Below are 19,661 nucleotides of genomic sequence, written 5' to 3'. Positions count from 1 at the left end.
GGCTGACGACGAACATTGAAAAACTGATGAACTCTGTTGCATTAATAAAGTTCCTTGTTAAATGTATAAAACATGTCTGCATCAGTATTGTAATTCCATACAATGTTACATTAGGCTGTTACACATCTATTGTCAGAGAAGTACTTGCATAAATAGGTAAACCACCTTCATACGAGCAAGGACAGAAAACAGGTCAAAGTGAGTACAGGTGTCCCCCCCCCTTTACAAAGGTAGAGCGTTCCTATGAAACCTTTCTTAAGCCAAAACGGCGTAAAGCGAAGAACCATTAATTTATATGGGAAAAATTTTTGTAAAAGCGAAAATCCTCTTTGTAATGTGAAAACAGGTCACGAATGTAGGTCTTTTGTAAAAGTGAAGCGGCGTAAAGTGGGGGACACCTGTATATTTATTTATTCAGTAAATTAAGGGTCAAAGTATTTGGTGAGTACATCTCTAACTCTTCTGGCTTCAGTCTCGTTGCCATCTGTTCTGAAATTGTTAGGTTGCGTTCAGGAAAACAATGAAATGACACGCTGCCGTCACCATCTGTTCCGGCATGTCATAACAGCATTTTTAGATTTCTCCGGTCTCCGGCCAAGCGGCGTTTTCAAAAATTGCAGACCCTGGAGAGCGTTTCTGAAAATCTCCATTTTCGGGGGACGAGAATGCCGTTTTAGTGTGGACAGAGGGTAAAAACGAAGAGAAAAAGCTTCGGTTACGGATTTATCCAGTGTAGTGTGGACGTAGCCTTAGACTGCTGAGATCGCTGGACACACAGGGGTTATGAATGTACCCCAGATGAGCCCCCAAATGTTGTTACTGTGAACAAAGTTACTGGAGAGACACTGAAGCTAGTGGATACATAGAAGTTTATTCAGCACAATGAGCAGCTATTCGAGACAATCTTGGAAGGTGAGGTCTGTTTGATTCAATGTTACGTGACATTTTAGAAGCCCAGGGTGACAGCAGGGCAATTCTATAGTTGCAGTGTATCTAGAAGGCTTCCGTTGAACTACATATAATTTTCAAACACCACCTCCTTTGTACCCACACTCCAGACACCCAAGTGAATGTTAATCCCCGCTGCCTTTAGGAGGTGTTCATGTATACGCAGGCATCTGAGGTCTAAGTGGAGTGTTTCTTTATGATTCACCTCAACCTGTAGCTCCATGAAACCCATTGTTCTGAGCTGTGTTTTAAATTCCATCTGCTATCCACATTCAAATCTGAAGAATGGCTGCTGTTGAATTTAATATTTGCTACATACCCTAACTCCAGAATACTCCCCAACATCATGACATCGTGTCACTGTCTTATTTCCTTCCTGTACTCCTAACTCACCATTATTTGCGATACGGCCCACTGTGGTGTTAGCTCCAGGTAATGGTCTTGTATTTGCTGCATGTTAAAATAAAATGTCTTCATTGCAGTTAACCAGAAGGCGAACGCTGCGCAGCGGAGGTCCTGTGAGTGCCAGAGAAGAAGAGGCACAGGAGGATGATTTACCTAAAATGCAACAGGTAATGTAAACATGAGTGATCTTGACTCCTTTAGGTTCAAACTGATGATCTGAGTTATCTGAAAGGGGGCACGTGACTGCAGTGCTGCCCTCTATGTAGGAGACTTGCATGGTATTACACCTGTGGGGATGATGATCAGACAAAATTTGACACTCAGCCTGTAAGGAGGTATTAAAGAATTGCCATAGGGTTTACAGTGGGGCTGCTGGTCTGTTCTTCCATAATTTTACAAACCAGCCTACCTTGGAAACTGCAAAATTGGAACCAAATCCCACAGGACATAACTGTCTTTGGTGAATCTTCTGAACTATCTGTTTTTGGGTCTTTGATCATTTCTGAAATTTTCCTCTTCAAACCACACTCACTTGTACCTCAGCTTGAAGATGCTTCTTAAAAACCTAGCAGTCGGACCTAACAAACGATTATTAAGTAGTTAGAGCAGATAGGATTTGTATGTTCATAATGTGAAAAGTTGTATGACCTAGGCGATCATGGTCTGTCCATGATTGCTCTTATGAAGTTTTTCTACAGGCTGGTTTGGCATTGCCTACTTCCTGACAGTGTCTTTACAAGACGGGTGACCCCAGCCATTATCAATGCTCTTCATACATTGTCTACCTGGCATCAATGGCGGCATAACCAGATCTCATGATATGCGGCAGCTGCTCATACAACCATCCATCATCTGCTCCCATGGATTCATGTGACCTAAATGGGGGAGGGGGTGGGGTGGCGGCTAAGCAGTTGCCGCGCCTTGCTCAAGGGAGACCTGTGGGCTATCAGAAGGAAGGAGCGCCTTATACCTCGTTTGGTAGAGATGTATCTCCACCCTCCATCAAGTTCAATTTACAGTGGTCAATTAATCTACGAACCCACACATCTTTGGAATATGGACGAAACTTGAACTCCCTGAGTGCAGTCATGGGGAGAGAATACAAATTCGGAGGGCAGGATTGAATTGTGAGGCAGTTGGAAAATTTAGGCTGACTCATTGGTGCAATAACACATGGTGGTGTGCATAGGCCAAAAGTGCCCACGCTTGCTCCCATGCATGCCAGTAATGGTACATTGTTGGGTCCTAGTGCCCAAGGGTTGAGCAGGGCGTATCTCCTTATGGCCTTTCATGGATCTATGCTGGAAAGTGCTGAGGTGCAGGACAGAAGATAGCCTGTGATGCCTACACTGACATGTCTGAGGGCTACATGAATGTATCCTAGCAGGTTAGATAAGCAAGCCTGGGCAGTACAATATGGAGAGCAAGCTGTAGCCCAAGCAGCAAGCTTCCCCTCTCCAAGCATCTGATGAACCGAAGCAACGGCAGAGACTGATACAGTTTGTATCTGTAATGTAATGCTAGAACTTAAAGCATAATTAGAGTCCTTGTTGAACCCTGTTGCTCTTGCAATTCAAAGGTTCTTCGGAAGTTAAGAATGAGGCAAAAAACTCATTGCTTACAATCATTTTGTTGAGTGCTACAGGAGCAAAGAAGACGGAGAGAGAAGCAATGGATACAAAATGCTGGAAGAACTCAGCAGGCCATGCAGGATCTGGAAAAGAGTAAACAGTTGCTGTTTCGGACCGAGACCCTTCATTAGATCCTACTTTACTCTTTTCCACAGATGCTGTCTGGGCTGCTGAGTTCCTCCAGCATTTTATGTGTGTTGCTTGAATTTCCAGCATCTGCAGTTTTTCTCAAAAGGAGAAGAAGCCTGGTGAGAGACAGCAAAGAAAAAGGGAGGGTGGACAAAAGGAAGCACGTTGAAAGAAAGAAGAATCAGAATCAGGTTTATGTCAATAATATCAGGTAATATCATCAGCATATGTCGTGAAATTTGTTAACTTTGTGTCAGTAGTACAATGCAAAACATGACAATATAAAAAAATTCAGTGAAAAAAAAAATGCTACCCAGTGATCAAACATTGTCAACAGAGGATTGAATTGGAAGACGTACAATCATGATGCACCACAGCAACATCACTGCAGAGCGGAGCCGATCGGGAAACTCAAATTCAAACCCCACCTCCACAACCCTCAGATGGCACAAAGGTAATAGCATTTCCTTGTACACGGGAAATGCAAGTTCGAATCTCGCTTCGGGGCATATCGACACTGGCTGCTGCAATCAAAGAGAAGATCATGTGACTGTCTCAATGAACTAGGCTTCCCGGGCTTGGTGGTAAAATTCCAACAGACAGCATGCTAGTAGCAGCCAATGAAGCACTACTCACAATTGCAACCTCCAACATAATTGAGACCAATAACCTGATATATGCATCAGAAGCAGCAATTCTAGAAATGCTGGGCTACCAAATGAAATACAGTGGAGAGTACTGTCATAACCTGCCCCCCACTCGCTCCCCCGAAGACGACAATTGGAATCCAAGATGATAACCACAAGGGCGAAGTCAGCAGACTGACTGAGCTGAAGAAAGTTGTGAAGCTCAAAGACTCTCCCAGTTACTGAGGAAGTACAGAGGTATGTCCAAAGCCAAAGCTCTGGAAGCTGTTAACAGCTCCGGCGACCAGAGGTACACTTGGGACACAGGCCGAGTGAGTAAAGAATCCGAAGAATCAGGAAATGTATTTGCACAGTTTCCGAGTAACATCATGGCAGTACCTGAACCAACCAAAACAGCAACTGAGGAGTACTAGAAGAGTATGTCAGAGAAAGCAGTTTGCCATCTGTCAGAGGAAGAACCAATCACCATCACAACAGTAGATACTCAGCATGGGGAAGCAAGTATGAAGAGCTGGACATAACCAGGGCACAATTTGATCCACATCTATTGGCTGAAGAAATTAACAGCATTATATACACAGCTGGCAGCTTTTTAAAATATATATATATAAAATCAAATCTCCCCTCATTCTTCTATGCTACAGGGAAGAAAGTCCTAAACTATTCCACCTTATCCTGTAACACCTAAGTTCCAGCAACATCCTTGTAAATAAATCAATTTCCCCCTCGACCCGACCTCCCCCCCCCCCCTTCACCCTGACCCCTCCTTGGTCACCCTAATTAGTATATGTGCCTAAGTCTTTTGTACAGTACCGTGTAGGTGATTATTTAAACATACAAAGAAGCATAAGAAACGTAAACTATGAGAAAAATAACAATTCTACAGCTCAATCGAATTTTGCCCTTTGCTGGTACACAAGGTTGCTAAAATACCAGCCTACAGGAAAGATATCAATAAGCTTGAAAGAGTGCAGAGAATATTTACAGGGATGTTGCCAGCACCTGAGGTTCTGACTTATAGGGAATGGTTGAATAGGTTAAGAGTTTATTCCCTGTAGTGCTGAAGAATGAGGAGAGATTAGAGAGCAGTGTAGACAATTATGAGAGCTATAGATAGGGTAAATGCAAGCAAGCTTTTTCAACTGAGTTTTGGATGAGACTAGAAGTAGAAATCATGCGTTAAGAGTGAAAGGTGAAATGTTTCAGGGGAGCATGAGGGGGAGCTTCTTCACTCAGAGTAGTGAGAGTGTGGAACGAGCTGCCAGTGAAACTGGTGTGTTTGGAAAGGTGCGTGGATGGGAGGGGTATGGTCCCCAGGTGAAGGTCGATGTGACAAGCAACACGATTAGGTCAGCACGGACAAGATGGGCCAAAGGGCCTGTTTCTGTGCTGTGTGACTGTTTGTATGTAAGTATCCAAGGGAGCGCTTATCACTAGGAGATGAATTGGACTGAAGTTGGGGTTTAGACTGCAGAGTTATGCTCTATAATTATCCATGTTCTGTTTTGGTTTCAGCCTCAGCGTGGTGCCTTGCAGTCTACCCCTTTTACAAGAAGTAGGTACAAGAAAGTGAAACAGGTATGTGAACCATCGTGGCTTTCTTAATTTACATTGTTCCATTCATATTTTCAAAGTTTCCCATTCACTTGTTGGTGGCTCTCATTGCAATCCCATTTCTCTATTTGATGAAGTCCATCTGATGCCTCTACCACTTACTCACGGAAGGAATGGTTTGCAATGACCAATTAACTTCTCAGCATACCTTTAAATGTGTGAAGAAGCTGGGTCACCCTAAGGAAGTCCACACAGTCACAGGCAGAATGTCCAAAGTTCAAACTTCAAGATCAAAGTAAATTTATTACCAAATGCATCTGCGTCACCCTGAGCTTCGTTTTCTTCTGGCATTCAAACTTCAGAACTGCAAAGTAAAATTTATTATCTGAAACCACACATAGCCCTAAGATTTTTTCCCCTGCAGGCATATTCAACAAATCTATAGAATAGTAACTGTAAACGGGATCAGTGAAAGAGCAAGAACACAGAAGATCGCAAACTGTGCAAATGCAAATATAAATAAATAAAAAATAAATAACGAAAGCATGAAATAACAAGATAAAGAGTTCTTATAGAGAGATCATTGATTGTGGGAACACTAGAAATGGAATGAGTGTAGTTATCCTCTTTGGTTCAAGAGCCTGATGGTTGAGGAGTAGTAACTGTTCTTGAACCTGGTGGTGCGAGTTCTGAGGCTGTTGTATTTCTACAAAGAAATGTTTGTTTATTTTTTTAATTTTATTGAGATACAGCGCAGGATAGGCCCATCCATCCCTTCGAGCCACACTGCCCAGCAATACCCGATTTAACCATAGCCTAATCACGGGACAATTTACAATGATCAATTAACCTACAAATTGGTACGTCTTTGGTCTGTGGGAGGAAACCCATGTAGCTCTTATTGAAAAATTACACACAAAGACTGACAACCAATGTACAAAAGAAATCATTGTGTAAATACAGAAAAACAAAGTAATACTAATAATAAGTAAATAGTATACAAGGAATACTGAGAACATGAGTCTTAGAGTCATTGAAAGGGAGTCCATAGGTTGTGAAATAAGTTCAGTTTTGAGGTGAGTGAAGTTATCCACACTGAGACTGATGGTTGACAGGTAACAACTGTCCCTGACTCAATCTGGTGGTGTAGCACCCAACGTAAACTCTACATACAACACAATCTACAGGAGAGACTCAGCAGGTTATGCAAAATCTGTGACTGGGAGGGAAGGAATTATCGATGTTTCAGTCAGGATTACTGATGCAGAGTTCTGACCAGCAGTGCAGCAGCCCTACCCCCTCCACACAGCCCAGATGGATTCTGCTTTTCGCTGAGTTCCTCCAGCACACTGTTACTCCAGATTACAACATGCACAGTTTCTTATGTCTCTGTGCAATTGACAACTGGGGTCTGGACTGGTTGCTTGTGCTGTGACACTGCACTACCTATTGCAATGTGCACAGCATGAGATCACATTATTTAACCCAGCATTATTCAAGTTTCTTCTTGTGCTTTTTCATTAAACTCCATTATAATACGCTTCAATTTTTTTCATGTTTATCATGTTTTCTTAACTGTGTTTGCTAATGGTATGAGCCGCTCTCTGAGATAGTGAACTCCATTGTCTCATCAGCCTCTGGCTAAAGAGGTTTCCTCAGATAAATCCAAGAGGATGTTGGGTCTGTTTAATTTCTGATCCCTGGGGTTCTTCCAGGAGTCAGGAATAATGAACAGTCTTAATTCCAAGATTTCAGTTTAATTTAGAGTACAAACAAACATACAAATACTAAACAAACTAAATAAAGAGCTGAGAAACAATGCTATTGATGCAAAGACAAAGGAATAAAGAAGCAAAGATGGTGCCTCTGAAAAATCCATCACTTGTTTAGATAAGTTAAGACACTCCTTGGATAGGAATAAACTAGTTAAAAGGCTGCATAATTAGACAGTTACATCAGGTTAGCTAATGAAAAATGAGAAAGGTGATAAACTGTTAGTTTAGCTGTTATACCACTTTCTGCCAGTGAGTGGGGATAAACCACCACGTACTCTGAAAAATATATGAGTTTGTTAAAAAGTACAAATCTTATAAAAAGTTATTTTTTAAAAAACTGTGGTTTCCTACAAGAGAGATTAGTATTTTTGGCATCTTGATTCTGGACACAATGGCAATTTTGAAGCATTCTCTCAACCTTTACTCTATCAAATAATTACAGAGCAATCTCATATTCCCTGCCCAGTCTCAGTAAATTTTTCCAGATAGAGTAGTCTTCAAAGTGTATAATTTCACACGCCAATAAAGCTAGCAAAAATATAGAGTAAAGTAATTTTTATTATCAAAAAAACATATATCACCAAATAAAACCCTGAGACTTATTTTTCTGTGGACATATTCAGTAAATCTATAGAATAGTAACTATAACAAAATCAATGAAAGATCAACCAAAGTGCAGAAGACAACAAACTGTGCAAATGCACATATAAATAAATAGCAACAAATAACAAGAACATTAGATAACAAGACAAAGAGTCCTTAAAGTGAGGTAATTGGTTGTGAGAACATTTCAATAGATGGAGCAAGTGAATGCTGTTATTTACTTTTATTCAAGAGCCTGATGTTTGAGGGGTAGTAACTGTTTCTGAACCTGTTGGTGTAAGTTATGAGGCTCCTGTGCCTTCTACCTGATGGCAGCAGCGAGAAGTGAGCACATCCTGGGTGGTGGGGATCTCTGAGGATTGGCAGATTGGATGTAGTAGGCATCACTGAATCTTGGCTGAAATAGTATAGCTGGGAGCTTAAAGGATACACATTGAATTGAATGGATAGGCAGGAAGGCAGAAGGAGCAACGTTGCTCTGTTGGTTAAAATGAAAATCGAATCATTAGAAAAAGTGTCAGAAGGTGTTGAATTATTGTGGAACTGCTAAGGTAAAAAGATCCTGATGGGTATTGTATACAGATTCCCAAATAGTAGTAAGGATGTGGCCTACAAATTACAACGGGAGATAGAAAATGCATGCCAAAGGCCAATGTTATAATAGTCATGGGGGCCCACTAGAGGATCAGCTATTCTGGATTGGGTGTTGTGCAATGAGCCGGAACTGATTAGAGAGCTTAAGGTAAAAGAACCCTTGGGGGAAAGTGATCATAATGTGATCGAATTCGCCCTGAAATTTGAGAAGGGGATGCTAAAGTCAGATGTATCTGTATTTCAGTGGAGTGAAGAAATTACAGAGGCATGAGAGGGAAATTGGCCGGAATTGATTGGGAAAGAACTCTAGCAGGATTAACGGTCTTTGACAAGGTGCCGCACATGAGGCTGTTTAACAAGCCACGAGCCCATGGTATTATAGGAAAGATTCTAGCATGCTGATTTGCAGGAGGGAAAGGGTGGGAATAAGGGAAGCCTTTTCTAACTAGTTGCTAGTGACTAGTGGTGTTCCATTGGGATCTGTGTTGGGCCCAATTCTTTTTGTGTTACATGTCAATGATTTGGATGATGGAATTGATTGCTTTGTTGCAAAGTTTGCAGATGATATGAAGCTAAGTGGAGAGGTAGGTAGTTTTGAGGAAGTAGAGAGGATATAGAAGGACCTAGACAGATCAGCAGAATGGGCAGAGAAATGGCAGATGGAATACAGTGTTAGAAAGTCTATGGTCATGCACTTTGGTGGAAGAAATGAAAGGGTTGACTATTCTCTAAATGGAGAGCAAATACAAAAAGCTGAGGTGCAAAGGGACTTGGAGCTATTGTGCAGGATTCCCTAAAGGTTAATTTGCAGGTTGAGTCTGTGGTAAGAAAGGCAAATGCAATGTTAGCACTCATTTCAAGAGGACTTGAATATAAAAGCAAGGCTGTAATGTTGAGACTTCATAAAGGCCTCACTTGGAGTAAATTGGACTCCTTATCTTAGAAAGGATGTGCCGAAACTGGAGAGGGTTCAAAGGAGGTTCACGAAAATGATTCCAGGATTGAATGGCTTGTCATATTAAGAGCGTCTGATGGCTCTGGGCTTGTATTCACTGGAATTCAGAACAATGAGGAGCAACCTCATTAAAACATATTGAATGGTGAAAGGCCTCAGTAGAATGGGTGTGAAGAGGATGTGTCCTGTGGTGGGAGAGTCTATAAGATCAGAGGACACAGCCTCAGAATCGAGGGACATTCTTCTGGAAGGGAGATGAGGAGGAATTTCTATAGCCAGCAAGTGGTGAAACTGGAGGCAGAGTCTTTATGTATACTTAAGACAGAAGTTAATAGATTCTCGATTAGTCAGGCCATGAAGCAATATGAGGAGAAGGCAGGAGATTGGGGCTGATAGTAGTGTAACACCCAAGGTGGGGGGCTCATATGGAGCAGCAGTCGTATTGGTTTTAAGGAATGCAATAGAATTGTACTGTAAGTATTGACATATAACACAAAAATGAAAGAGATTGCACGATTTACTTTATATTATCTATTTATACTTGCTAAGATACAGCGCTAAATAGTCCCTTCCAGTGCTTTGAACTGTGCCTCCCAGCAATCCCCCTATTTAATCCTAGCCTAGCCATAGGCAATTTGCAATGACCAATTAACCTTCTAACTGGTACATTTTGACTTCAGGAGGAAACCCACAGTTGCATCAAAAACAATGGTATAATGAGATGCCAGTCCTACCCCTCCTGCAACCAAGTCTCACTAATGGATATGATATCAAAATTCCATGTGTTCATCCATGCACTGAGCTCATTTGCTTTTCCTGCGATACTTCTTGTATTGAAATATACGCAGCTCAGGACACTAGTTACACCTTGTTCAACCTTTTGATTCCTGACTATGTCTGAGGTCTTAACAACACCTGTCTCCACAACCTCTCCACTATCTGTTCTAGCACTCTGCAACTCTCGTTTTAAGCCCCCTCCCCCAATACAGCACTAGCAAACCTTCCCACTAGTATATTAATCCTCCTGCAGTTCAGGTATAAACCATCTCTTCTGTACAGATCTCCCCTTCCTTGGAAGAGAGCTCAATGATACAAAATTCTTGTGCCCTCCCTCCTACACCAATTCTTTACCCACGCGTTGAATTGTATAATCTTACTATTTCTGGCCTCGCTAGCATGTAGCATGGGTAGCAATCCCGAGAGGTCCTGCCCTGTAACTTAGCACCTTAACATTCTTGTAAGTTTTTTTTATTATGAATAAAGTGTATTTTAAAATTTAAAAAAATCTCAGTTAAACTTAAGTATTACAATTAATGGTTCCGTTTTTAATTTTATCCATCTGTAATTGATAGGTTTCAGAGGATATTTCTCCAAGGAGGTCGCCATGTGTCACGAGTGCAGGGAAATCGCCAAAAGCTCTTCAGTTGAAGGAGAAAGCTATCTGTGGTATACCCCTCCCACAGGAAGGTACGGAGTGTGAATGAGACAACCAGTGACAGTCCAAAGCAGAAATGTATGGACGTTGTCCTCGAGTGTGGCGTTTTCCTTAATGTCCTACTTAATCTAGAGCAGTTGTTCCTTTCTGTGCATTGGGCCGCAACATTGTGGTTTCTTTAGCATTTTTGTCTTTTTTTTATACGGCTTGGGGAAGGCAGTGGTTCATTGAACAAGGAAGGTTAGTGAGGTTAAAATGTACATCAGCCAATTTTCTTCAATTCAAAGTTCAAAGTAAATTTTATTATCAAAGTACATATACAACACTGAGATTCCTTTTCCTGTAGGCATGCTCAGCAAAACTATGGAATAGTAGCTACAATAGGATCAGTGACAGATCAACCAGTACAAAAGACAACAAACTACAAATGCAAATATAAATAAATAGAAAGTAAATAACAAGAACATGAAATAATAAGATAAAAGAGTCCTTAAAGTGAGATTATTGGCAGTGGGAACAGCTCAATAGATGGGCAAGTAAGTGTAGTTATCCACTTTTTGTTCAGGAGCCTGATGGTTGAGGGGTAAAACTATTCTCAAACCTGGTGGTGCAAGTCGTGAGGCTCTTGTACCTTCTACCTGATGGCAGCAGTAAGAAGAGAGTATAGCCTGGATGATGGGGATCTCTGATGATGGATGCTGCTTTCCTACAACAGCATTTCATGTAGATGTATTCAGTGGTTGGGAGGGCTTTACCCCGATGTACTGAGCTGAATCCACTACTTTTTGTAGGACTTTCCATTCAAAGGCGTTGATGTTTCTATACCAGGCTGTGATGCAGCCAGTCAATATACTGGCCACCACAAATCTATAGACATCTAAGTTTTATATGCCAAGCCCCATCTCCGCAAAGTCCTAGGGAAATAGAGGCGCTGCCATGTTTTCTTCACAATGGCACTTACGTGCTGGGTCCAGGACAGGTCCTCGGAAATAGTGATTTCCAGGAATTTAAAGTTGCTAACCCTCTCCACCTTTGATCCTCCGATGAGGACTGGTTCATGGACCTCTGGTTTCTCTCTCCCGGTCTATAGTCAGTTCCTTGGTCTTACTGACGTTGAGTGAGAAGTTGTTGTTTTGACACCACTCAGCCAAATTCTTAATCTCACTCCTGTATGCTGGTTCATCACCCTTTTGATTTGGTCCAGAGAGTGGTGTTATCAGCAAATTTTATAAACTGTGGGTATTGTAGGGAGGACCACGATGTAACGTCACTATTACAGTGACAGCAGCCCAAGTTCTATTCCCACCACTCTCTGCCAGGAGGTTTTATGTTTTGCTGATGACCATGTTGCTCCGTTTTCCTGCCACATTCCAAAGACGTACAGGTTAGTAGGTTAATTGGTCACATGGGTGTCTTGATGACAGGTCTTGGCCCAAAATGTCAACTGTTTATCCCTCTCCATAGACACTGCCTGACCTACTGAGTTCCTCCAGGATTTTGTGTATGTTTCTCTGGATTTCCAGCATCTGTAGAATCTCTGTGTTCATCACATGGCTAGAATTTGGCAACAGAGGCTCATTGAGCCAAGATGGTACCATGCTGTGTCTCTTGGAGGGTGACAAAAGATAACCCTTGTGACAGTGGTGGAGTTGATGCTGTAAGCCAATACAGTTTGGGTGGACAGGGAACTGTTAAGTAGAGGTTGTGTAATTGCCCCAGGGGTTAGGTTTGTTATGCGCCGTTTCATATGATGCGGGTGATCGTGGTCTTCCCCTGACCATGATTGTCTTTGGCAGATTTTTCTACAGAAGTGGTTTGCCATTTCCTTCTTCTGGGCAGTGTCTTTATCAAATAGATTATCCCAGACGTTATCAATATTCTTCTGAAATTGTCCGCTTGGCATCAGTGGTCGCATAACCAGGACTTGTGATATGCACCAGCTCCTCATAGGACTATGCATCACCTGCTCCAGTGGCTTAACGTGATCCTTTTTCAGGGGCTAAGCAGGCGTGAGACCTTGCCCATGGGTGACCTGCTGGCTAGTGGAGGGAAGGAGTGCCTTACACCTGTTTTGGTAGAGACTTATCTCCACCACATCACTCAAGTTAGGTACCGCTGGGTCAAAATTTTTTTTTAAACTGCAAATGCTGGGCAGCTGAACTATACTCAGAACTGGGAACACTTGTGGAAACAAAAACAATTAACAGTCAGATTTAAGACACTTTGTCAGCATTGGATATGATTATGTGCTTGCTAATCCATTTTCCATTGTATGCAAGTGTCTTGAGTGAAAGGAGGTGGAGCAGATCCAACTTTATTTCTATGAGCAAAAGTCCTTATTTTAGAGTTGATCCTAATCTATTGCTAATTAGTGCTAATCTCACAGAAGCTGTCAGAGATAGAGGAATGTTTCACCACTGTAGTTCTGCAGACACTTTATGCCACTGCTGTTGAGGCACACTGAAGGTACTTTGTGTTCAGCCTAAATTTAGGATCTATAGAAAAAGCACTCTCGAACAGAGTGATTGGGGTTCAGATCATACAATATTGTGCAAAAGTCTCAGGCACATATATATAGCTAGGGCGCCTAAGACTTTTGCACTGTACCGCTGCCATTGGAAAAGAAAATCTAATTCCATGACATGCGAGTGATGATGAACTTGATTCTGATATAGGTCTTTGTTGGGGACTGAGAATGGGAAAGAGGCAGGAAGGAGAAGAGTCGTTGTTGGGAAAATTGGAAGGGAGATGGGAGGGAGCAAGTAGCAACAGAGGGACATTTTGTAATAATAAGTCAATTGTTTGGAATCAGATAACCTCGCCTGATAACTCAGGGCTGGGTGTGTCTGCACTCACGCCACCCCCACCCCTCACCTGCCTTTGGCACTCCTTCTCTGCCACCTGTCCCACAGCACTCCTGTGGCGCTCCTCCTTTGCCGGTTCCAAAATCCTTTGCTTCTGCCAGATTTACAAATTTGATCTCCACTCCACTCCACATTTACAAATACATTATGAGCAAAAGTCTTAGGCACACTGTCTATGAATTATGTGCCTAAGAATTTTGCACAGTACTGTACGTCCTGTGAAGATGGCATTCTAGGGAAATATTGAATATTAAAACATGTACAGTGATTAAATTAATGGAGGAAAACACCTCGGTAATAATTCAGAAATAAGTTCAGATCTCACAAAAGCAGCTGACTAAGTTTAAATAAAATAGATTATTCAGAATTTATCTTTACAACATAGTATCATTAACATTTGGGTGTCGGGATGGAGATGAGACTCTGTCAAAGGAGGTCTAAGGACCTCTTTCCCTCCACTAGCCTGCAGGTCACCCTTGGAAAAAGTGAAGCAACTGCTTAGACCCTCCACCCTGATCAGGGTAATTTGAAGCCACGGGAGCAGCTGGTTCATATCATAAGTCCTGCATTATGTGACTACTGATGCCAGGCAGATAATCTCTGAAGAGTATTGATAATGGCTGGGATCATCTGTCTTGTAAAGACACTGCCCAGAAGGCAATGGTGAACCACTTCTGTAGCAAAGTTTGCTGAGAACAATATTGGTTATGGAAAGACCATGATCACCCACATCATACAACAAGGCACAAAATGAATGAACAAGTGTTAACAATGGTGGTCATGAAATTAGGGTGGCACAGTAGTGAAGTGAGTAGCATATAATCTCAGCTGGAAGATCAGGATTCAACTACTATTGCAGTCTGTGTTTGTAGGTTCTCCCTGTGGGATTCCTCCGGCTAGTCCAGTTTCCTCACACGTCCCAAAGATGTATAGTTTTGGTTTGTAAGCTATTGTCATGCTCTGTTGGTGCTGAAGGCTACCCCATGCATATTCTCAAGTCAAGTGATGCCCTTCACTATATGCGTCATAAATTTCTACAGATGTACTGTGGAGAGCATTCTAATTGGCTGCATCACCGTCATTGGTATATGGGGGGGGGGGGGGGTGCTATTGCACAGGATCAAAGTAACCTGCAAAGAGTTATAAAATTAGACAGCTTCATCATGGGCACTATCCTCCATCGTATCCAGGATATCTTCAAGGAACAGTGCCTCAAATTGGCAGCATCCATCATTATCTGAATCTGAATTAAGGGCCCCATCAACTGGACATGCCCTGTTCTCATTGTTGCCGTCAGGAAGGTGGTACAGGAGCCTGAAGGAACTCACTTAACGATTCAGAAACAGCTTCTTCCCCTCCGTCATCAGATTTCTGAATTGACATTGAACCCATGACTGCAACCTCACTACTTTATTTCTATTATTTTGTGCTACTTATTTAATTGATATATATGTATGTATTTACTGTAATCACAGTTTTACAGGTATTTTTCTCTATTATGTATAGTTTTGTACTGCTGCTGCAAAGACAACAAGTTTCATGACGTGCCATTTTATTCAACAAATGAAGCTATTATTTATCTTTAGAAATTAGAGGATCCCCCATTAAAAGCTAAAAGGGTTAATGTGTTTTCTCTACAGGAGGTCTTACAACTTTGGCTTTGTTTAACCAGACTGCCAAATGTTGCTGAAGTAACATAGCAAGTTACTTGGTTCAAAGGCAATTACTAAAATCGCTAAAATCTGTCGGCAGTGCCAGTGACTTCTGTGTTGGGTGAACAACATCGTGGTTTAACTTTATTAGAAGGGAGATCAAGAGCAGAGATATAGAAATACAAATCATATAAATCTTTGATTAGATCACAAAAGTCTTAAGGGAACTTAAGTTGTTGAGAATTTGCATCATTCACTTAACACTTGAAAAATTATTGCCACAAGAATAGAGAAGGCCTGGAAACTTTATCAATATTGATGCTTGCTTTAAAGGTTGAAAATTGAATTAACAATTTTCTCATAGAGGATCAAGGAAGATATTATAAGTTTTTACAGCATTGTTAAAGGATGAACTTTTTTAGTCCTGTGAATCAATTCTGATGAAGTTGAAGTCATCCAAATTTAATTTACACTGTACGCAAAGGCTCTGACTCATGTTTTATTCCAATTGTCTAATTTGAATGATGGCATAGTGGTTTGGTAGTGTAGTGGTTCACACAAAACTTCACAGTGCAGGTGAGTAAGGTTCAATTCTCGCTGCTGCTTGTAAGGAGTTTGTGTGTTCTCCCCATGATAGAGTGGGTTTCCTCTGAGTGCTCCGATTTCTTCCTACAGTCCAAAGACATGCCAGTTGGTAGGTTAATTAGACATTGTAAATTGTCCTGTGATTAGGCTAGGGTTAAATCAGGGGATTGCTGGGTGGCGTGGCTCGAAAGACCTATTGCATGTTGCATCTGTCAGTCAATCATTATCAGGAAATTTATGTACGAGGCCAGCATGATTAGAATTAGGTTTAATATCACTGATATGTGTCATGAGATTTGTTGTTTTGCAGCAGCAGTACAGTGCAATACATAAATTATAAATTGCAATAGAAATGTATATTAATCTCAAAAAAAGCAAAAATAGTGAGGTAGTGTTCATGTCTGTTCAGACCTCTGTTGGTAGAGGGGAAGAAGTTATTCCTATAACATTGTGTGTGGTGTGTGTGTCTTCAGACTTCTGTACTTTCTCCCTAATGGTAGCAATGAGAAGAGGGCACATCCTCAATGGTGGGATCATTAATGATTTTTCGGGCATCACCATTCGAAGTTGTCCTCAAATCTGGGAAGGTTAGTTCCCACGATGGAGCTGGCTGAGTTTGCAACCTTCTGCAGCTTTTCCCGATCCTGTGCAGTGACCCCTCTATTCTTAGCAGTTAAAATGCTCTCCACGGTACATCTGTAGAAATTTGCTAAGAATCTTTGGTGACATACCAAATCTTTTTATTCACTAATTTTTATTGCAACACCAACAAATTACATTCAATACAACCAGTTGTCAATTACATTTTGACTGTTTAACCCAGCCACCCCCAACCCTCATCCCCACCCTCCTCCCCGTCCCCCCCCTTTCCACCCCTCTGTCTCCCCTCCACCAACCAACTTGAATAGCAGTGCATACACAGACAGAGCGTTCCTATTTTAACAGGAGATCTTTTAAGTTAGATATCAAATTTGTCCACATTAAGATTGTGTTTGGTCATGCATCATTTACTCTTGCTGATGATAATTCCAGGTAAGAAATGTCCAAAAAGTTCAGAAGCCAGTGAGTACCTGAAATATCATGAGGAGGTTTCCAACACTGGACTACAATCTTCTTCACTGCAGTCAGGCCTGCCAGCCAGATTTTGCGTGTTCTTTCCGTAAGGGAAGGGTGGGAGTCATCATTTAGAAGATGTACAGCGGGGTCCATTGGTAATTGTACCCCCATTAGTTCTGTAAGAGTACTGATAACCTTCCCCCACAAACCAAAAACCCCTGGACATTCCCATACAACATGTATAAAAGAGCCAAAGGTTCTGTGGGGGCAAAATGAGCAATATGGGTCAGGAACCAGTTCCATTTGATGTCTAATTCATGATGTTAGATATGCTCTATGACAAAATTTCAAGTGTATGTACCTATTATTTGGGTTTTTCGCAGCATCGGCAGCATTATCCCAAATCGCATCCCAGTCTAAGTCTTGTTCCAATTCAGATATGTCCCTATCCCAGGCTTTCATTCCTGATGTGGGCATATATTTCTGGGAGTTTAATTTATCATAGATATATGACACTATCTATCTTGAGCACTCTGTATCCAACTTAAAATGGGATCGTCCTTTAAATCTGACCCCCAGGGAACCCCATAAGCTTCACAAGCTGATCTTACTCTAAAGTGGAAGAAAAGAGAGTGTTTATCAATATTATATTGAGATACCAGTTCTTGAAAGCTAAGGATAGTACTTGCCTCATTAATATCTTGAAGAGTAGTAATAACTTTATCCTCCCAAGTTCTGTTAGTGAATGGTTTCCCCCCCAGATAGAAAATGATTATTGTTTGATAATGGAGATGATTTGCACCAATGCTTTTAAATTTTAGGAATTTTTCTGCTGCTCTAAACACTTGTAGCATATGGGTTAAAATTGGACCATAGTACAAATCACATTTTTTGGTAGACATACCTATAAGGAGAAAATCCTTCAACCTTATTGGTGCTATTAGCTCTTGTTCTATATTTTTCCATGATGAAACTTTATCCTCCTCCATCCAATAGCTAAGACTTTTTAATACAATTGCCCAGTTATACAGTTTAAAATTTGGACATGCCATTCCCCCATCCAACTTATTGAATTGTAGAGCTGACCACTTTATATTGGGTCGTTTACCATTCCAAACATAGCATCATAGTAAAGAGTCCAGTTTTTGCCAATATCCTGCTGAAGGCGCAAGTGGGATCATTGAGCTGATAAAATTAATGCGGGGTAAGATGTTCATTTTAATGACCGATATACAGGCTGGGACTGATGCTGGCGGGTGTCTCCATCTATTAATATCTTCTATTTTTTTTCAAAATTAAAGAGTAATTTATTTTAGCCACAGACAATAGGGAAGTATTAACTTTAATACCCAAGTAAAGGACCTCATTTGTAACATAAATCTGGGGAGGGAGAGACACCTTACCTTTATCTGTATTAATCAGCATCAGTGCAGATTTTGACAGATTAACTTTGTATCCTGAAAGAAATCCAAATTGCTCCAGTGTTTTTAAAACATAGGGGAGAGTTTGTTGAACATTTACCATATAAACTAATGTGTGTCGTTCGCATAAAGTGATATCGAATGTGATGTACTTATTGTAATAGGGGGGAGATCTGAGGAGAGTTTCTAATTAACTGTGCAAGCGGTTCAATAGGTATAGTAAAAATTAAAGGAGACAAAGGGTCCCCTTGTTGTGTGCCCCGTCCTATGTCAAATAACTCTGAGAAACCTCCTCCCACACATACCTGGGCTGACGGATTAGCATTCAGTATTTGAATCATATTGATAAATTTATCGGCAAACTTAAATTCTTTTAGAACTCTCCAAAGCTATGGCCATCCAAGATGATCAAACGCTTTTTCAGCATCTAGAAATAGCAGGTCACAGGCAGGCAGGATTTTATGTGTTGCGCTCAGTATGTGTAAGAGCCGGCGAATATTATCAGATGTGAGACGTCCCCTGATAAAGCCTATTTGATCTGGGCTAATTATTTTCCCAACTACTGTCTCGAGTCTACTGGCTAAGACTTTGGAAAATATCTTGAGGTCGGCATTTATCAAGGAGATTGGACGGTGATTGGCACACTCCAAGAGGTCCTTACCGGGCTTAGGTATAACTGTGATCAGGGCTGTGTTTAGATCTCTATGGCAAGCACAGTTTCTAATAGCAAAATCTAATGTTTCTAACCATACTGGTCTAAGAATATCCCAAAGTGCTAGGTAAAGTTCCACAGGTATGCCATCTATACCTGGCATACGGCCTTTATTTGGAGGAGAGTCTGCAGCTTTGGTGTCCTCTAATGACAATGCAGGGAGGTCTAATCCACTAAAAAAATTGGTGAAGTCATTCTCAGAAGGAACTGAGCCACTTGTATGCAGTTCTTTAAAGTAATTCTTGAATGTCTCGTTTATTTCCTCTGTTGAAGATACTACTCCACGTTTAGCACATCTAATCGCTGGTATAGACCTTTTTAGCTTCCTGCAGTTCGAACGTTAGTGTCAAAAGATGGTCTGCTGCCTTCTGCATAATACTTATGTTTGGTTATATGGATCATATATTCTTGACATACCAAATCTTTTGAAGCTCCAAATGAATTACAGTCACTGGCCTGCCTTTTTCGAATTACTTCAGTATGGTCCAGGATAACCTTCAGAGATGAGGAAAATGCTCTAAGAGAAATGTGTGAAGCTCTTTAAGGCAGGAGTTGGTTTTCAATGCTAAGTGTTAAATGCTCTCAGTAAACATGCCGCCATCTAATAGTCTATTACCATATCCTAAACTGTATGAAGTTTTCACCCTACGACTACTTATCTGCAAATCTGAATCCTGATTTGAAATTGGTTTCAA

General features: G+C 41.2%; 1 protein-coding gene across 6 annotated transcripts in view; it reads left to right on the top strand.

Annotated features, from left to right (window-relative positions):
- The window catches only part of LOC140729273 (uncharacterized), a 137,610-nt gene that overhangs the window by 10,380 nt on the left and 107,569 nt on the right, over positions 1-19,661 (top strand). For all 6 annotated transcript variants that reach the window (XM_073048859.1, XM_073048862.1, XM_073048861.1 and 3 more), the window contains exons 2-4: positions 1,431-1,520; positions 5,276-5,338; positions 10,594-10,708. In XM_073048859.1, the coding sequence (XP_072904960.1) occupies positions 1,431-1,520; positions 5,276-5,338; positions 10,594-10,708 (268 nt within the window). The remainder of the gene's footprint in view (positions 1-1,430; positions 1,521-5,275; positions 5,339-10,593; positions 10,709-19,661) is intronic.

This window comes from Hemitrygon akajei, chromosome 6 (genome assembly GCF_048418815.1).
Source record: "Hemitrygon akajei chromosome 6, sHemAka1.3, whole genome shotgun sequence".
Taxonomy (NCBI): domain Eukaryota; kingdom Metazoa; phylum Chordata; class Chondrichthyes; order Myliobatiformes; family Dasyatidae; genus Hemitrygon; species Hemitrygon akajei.
The sequence above is the reverse complement of the archived record's forward strand: the minus strand, read 5'-3'. Positions and strand labels throughout refer to the sequence as shown.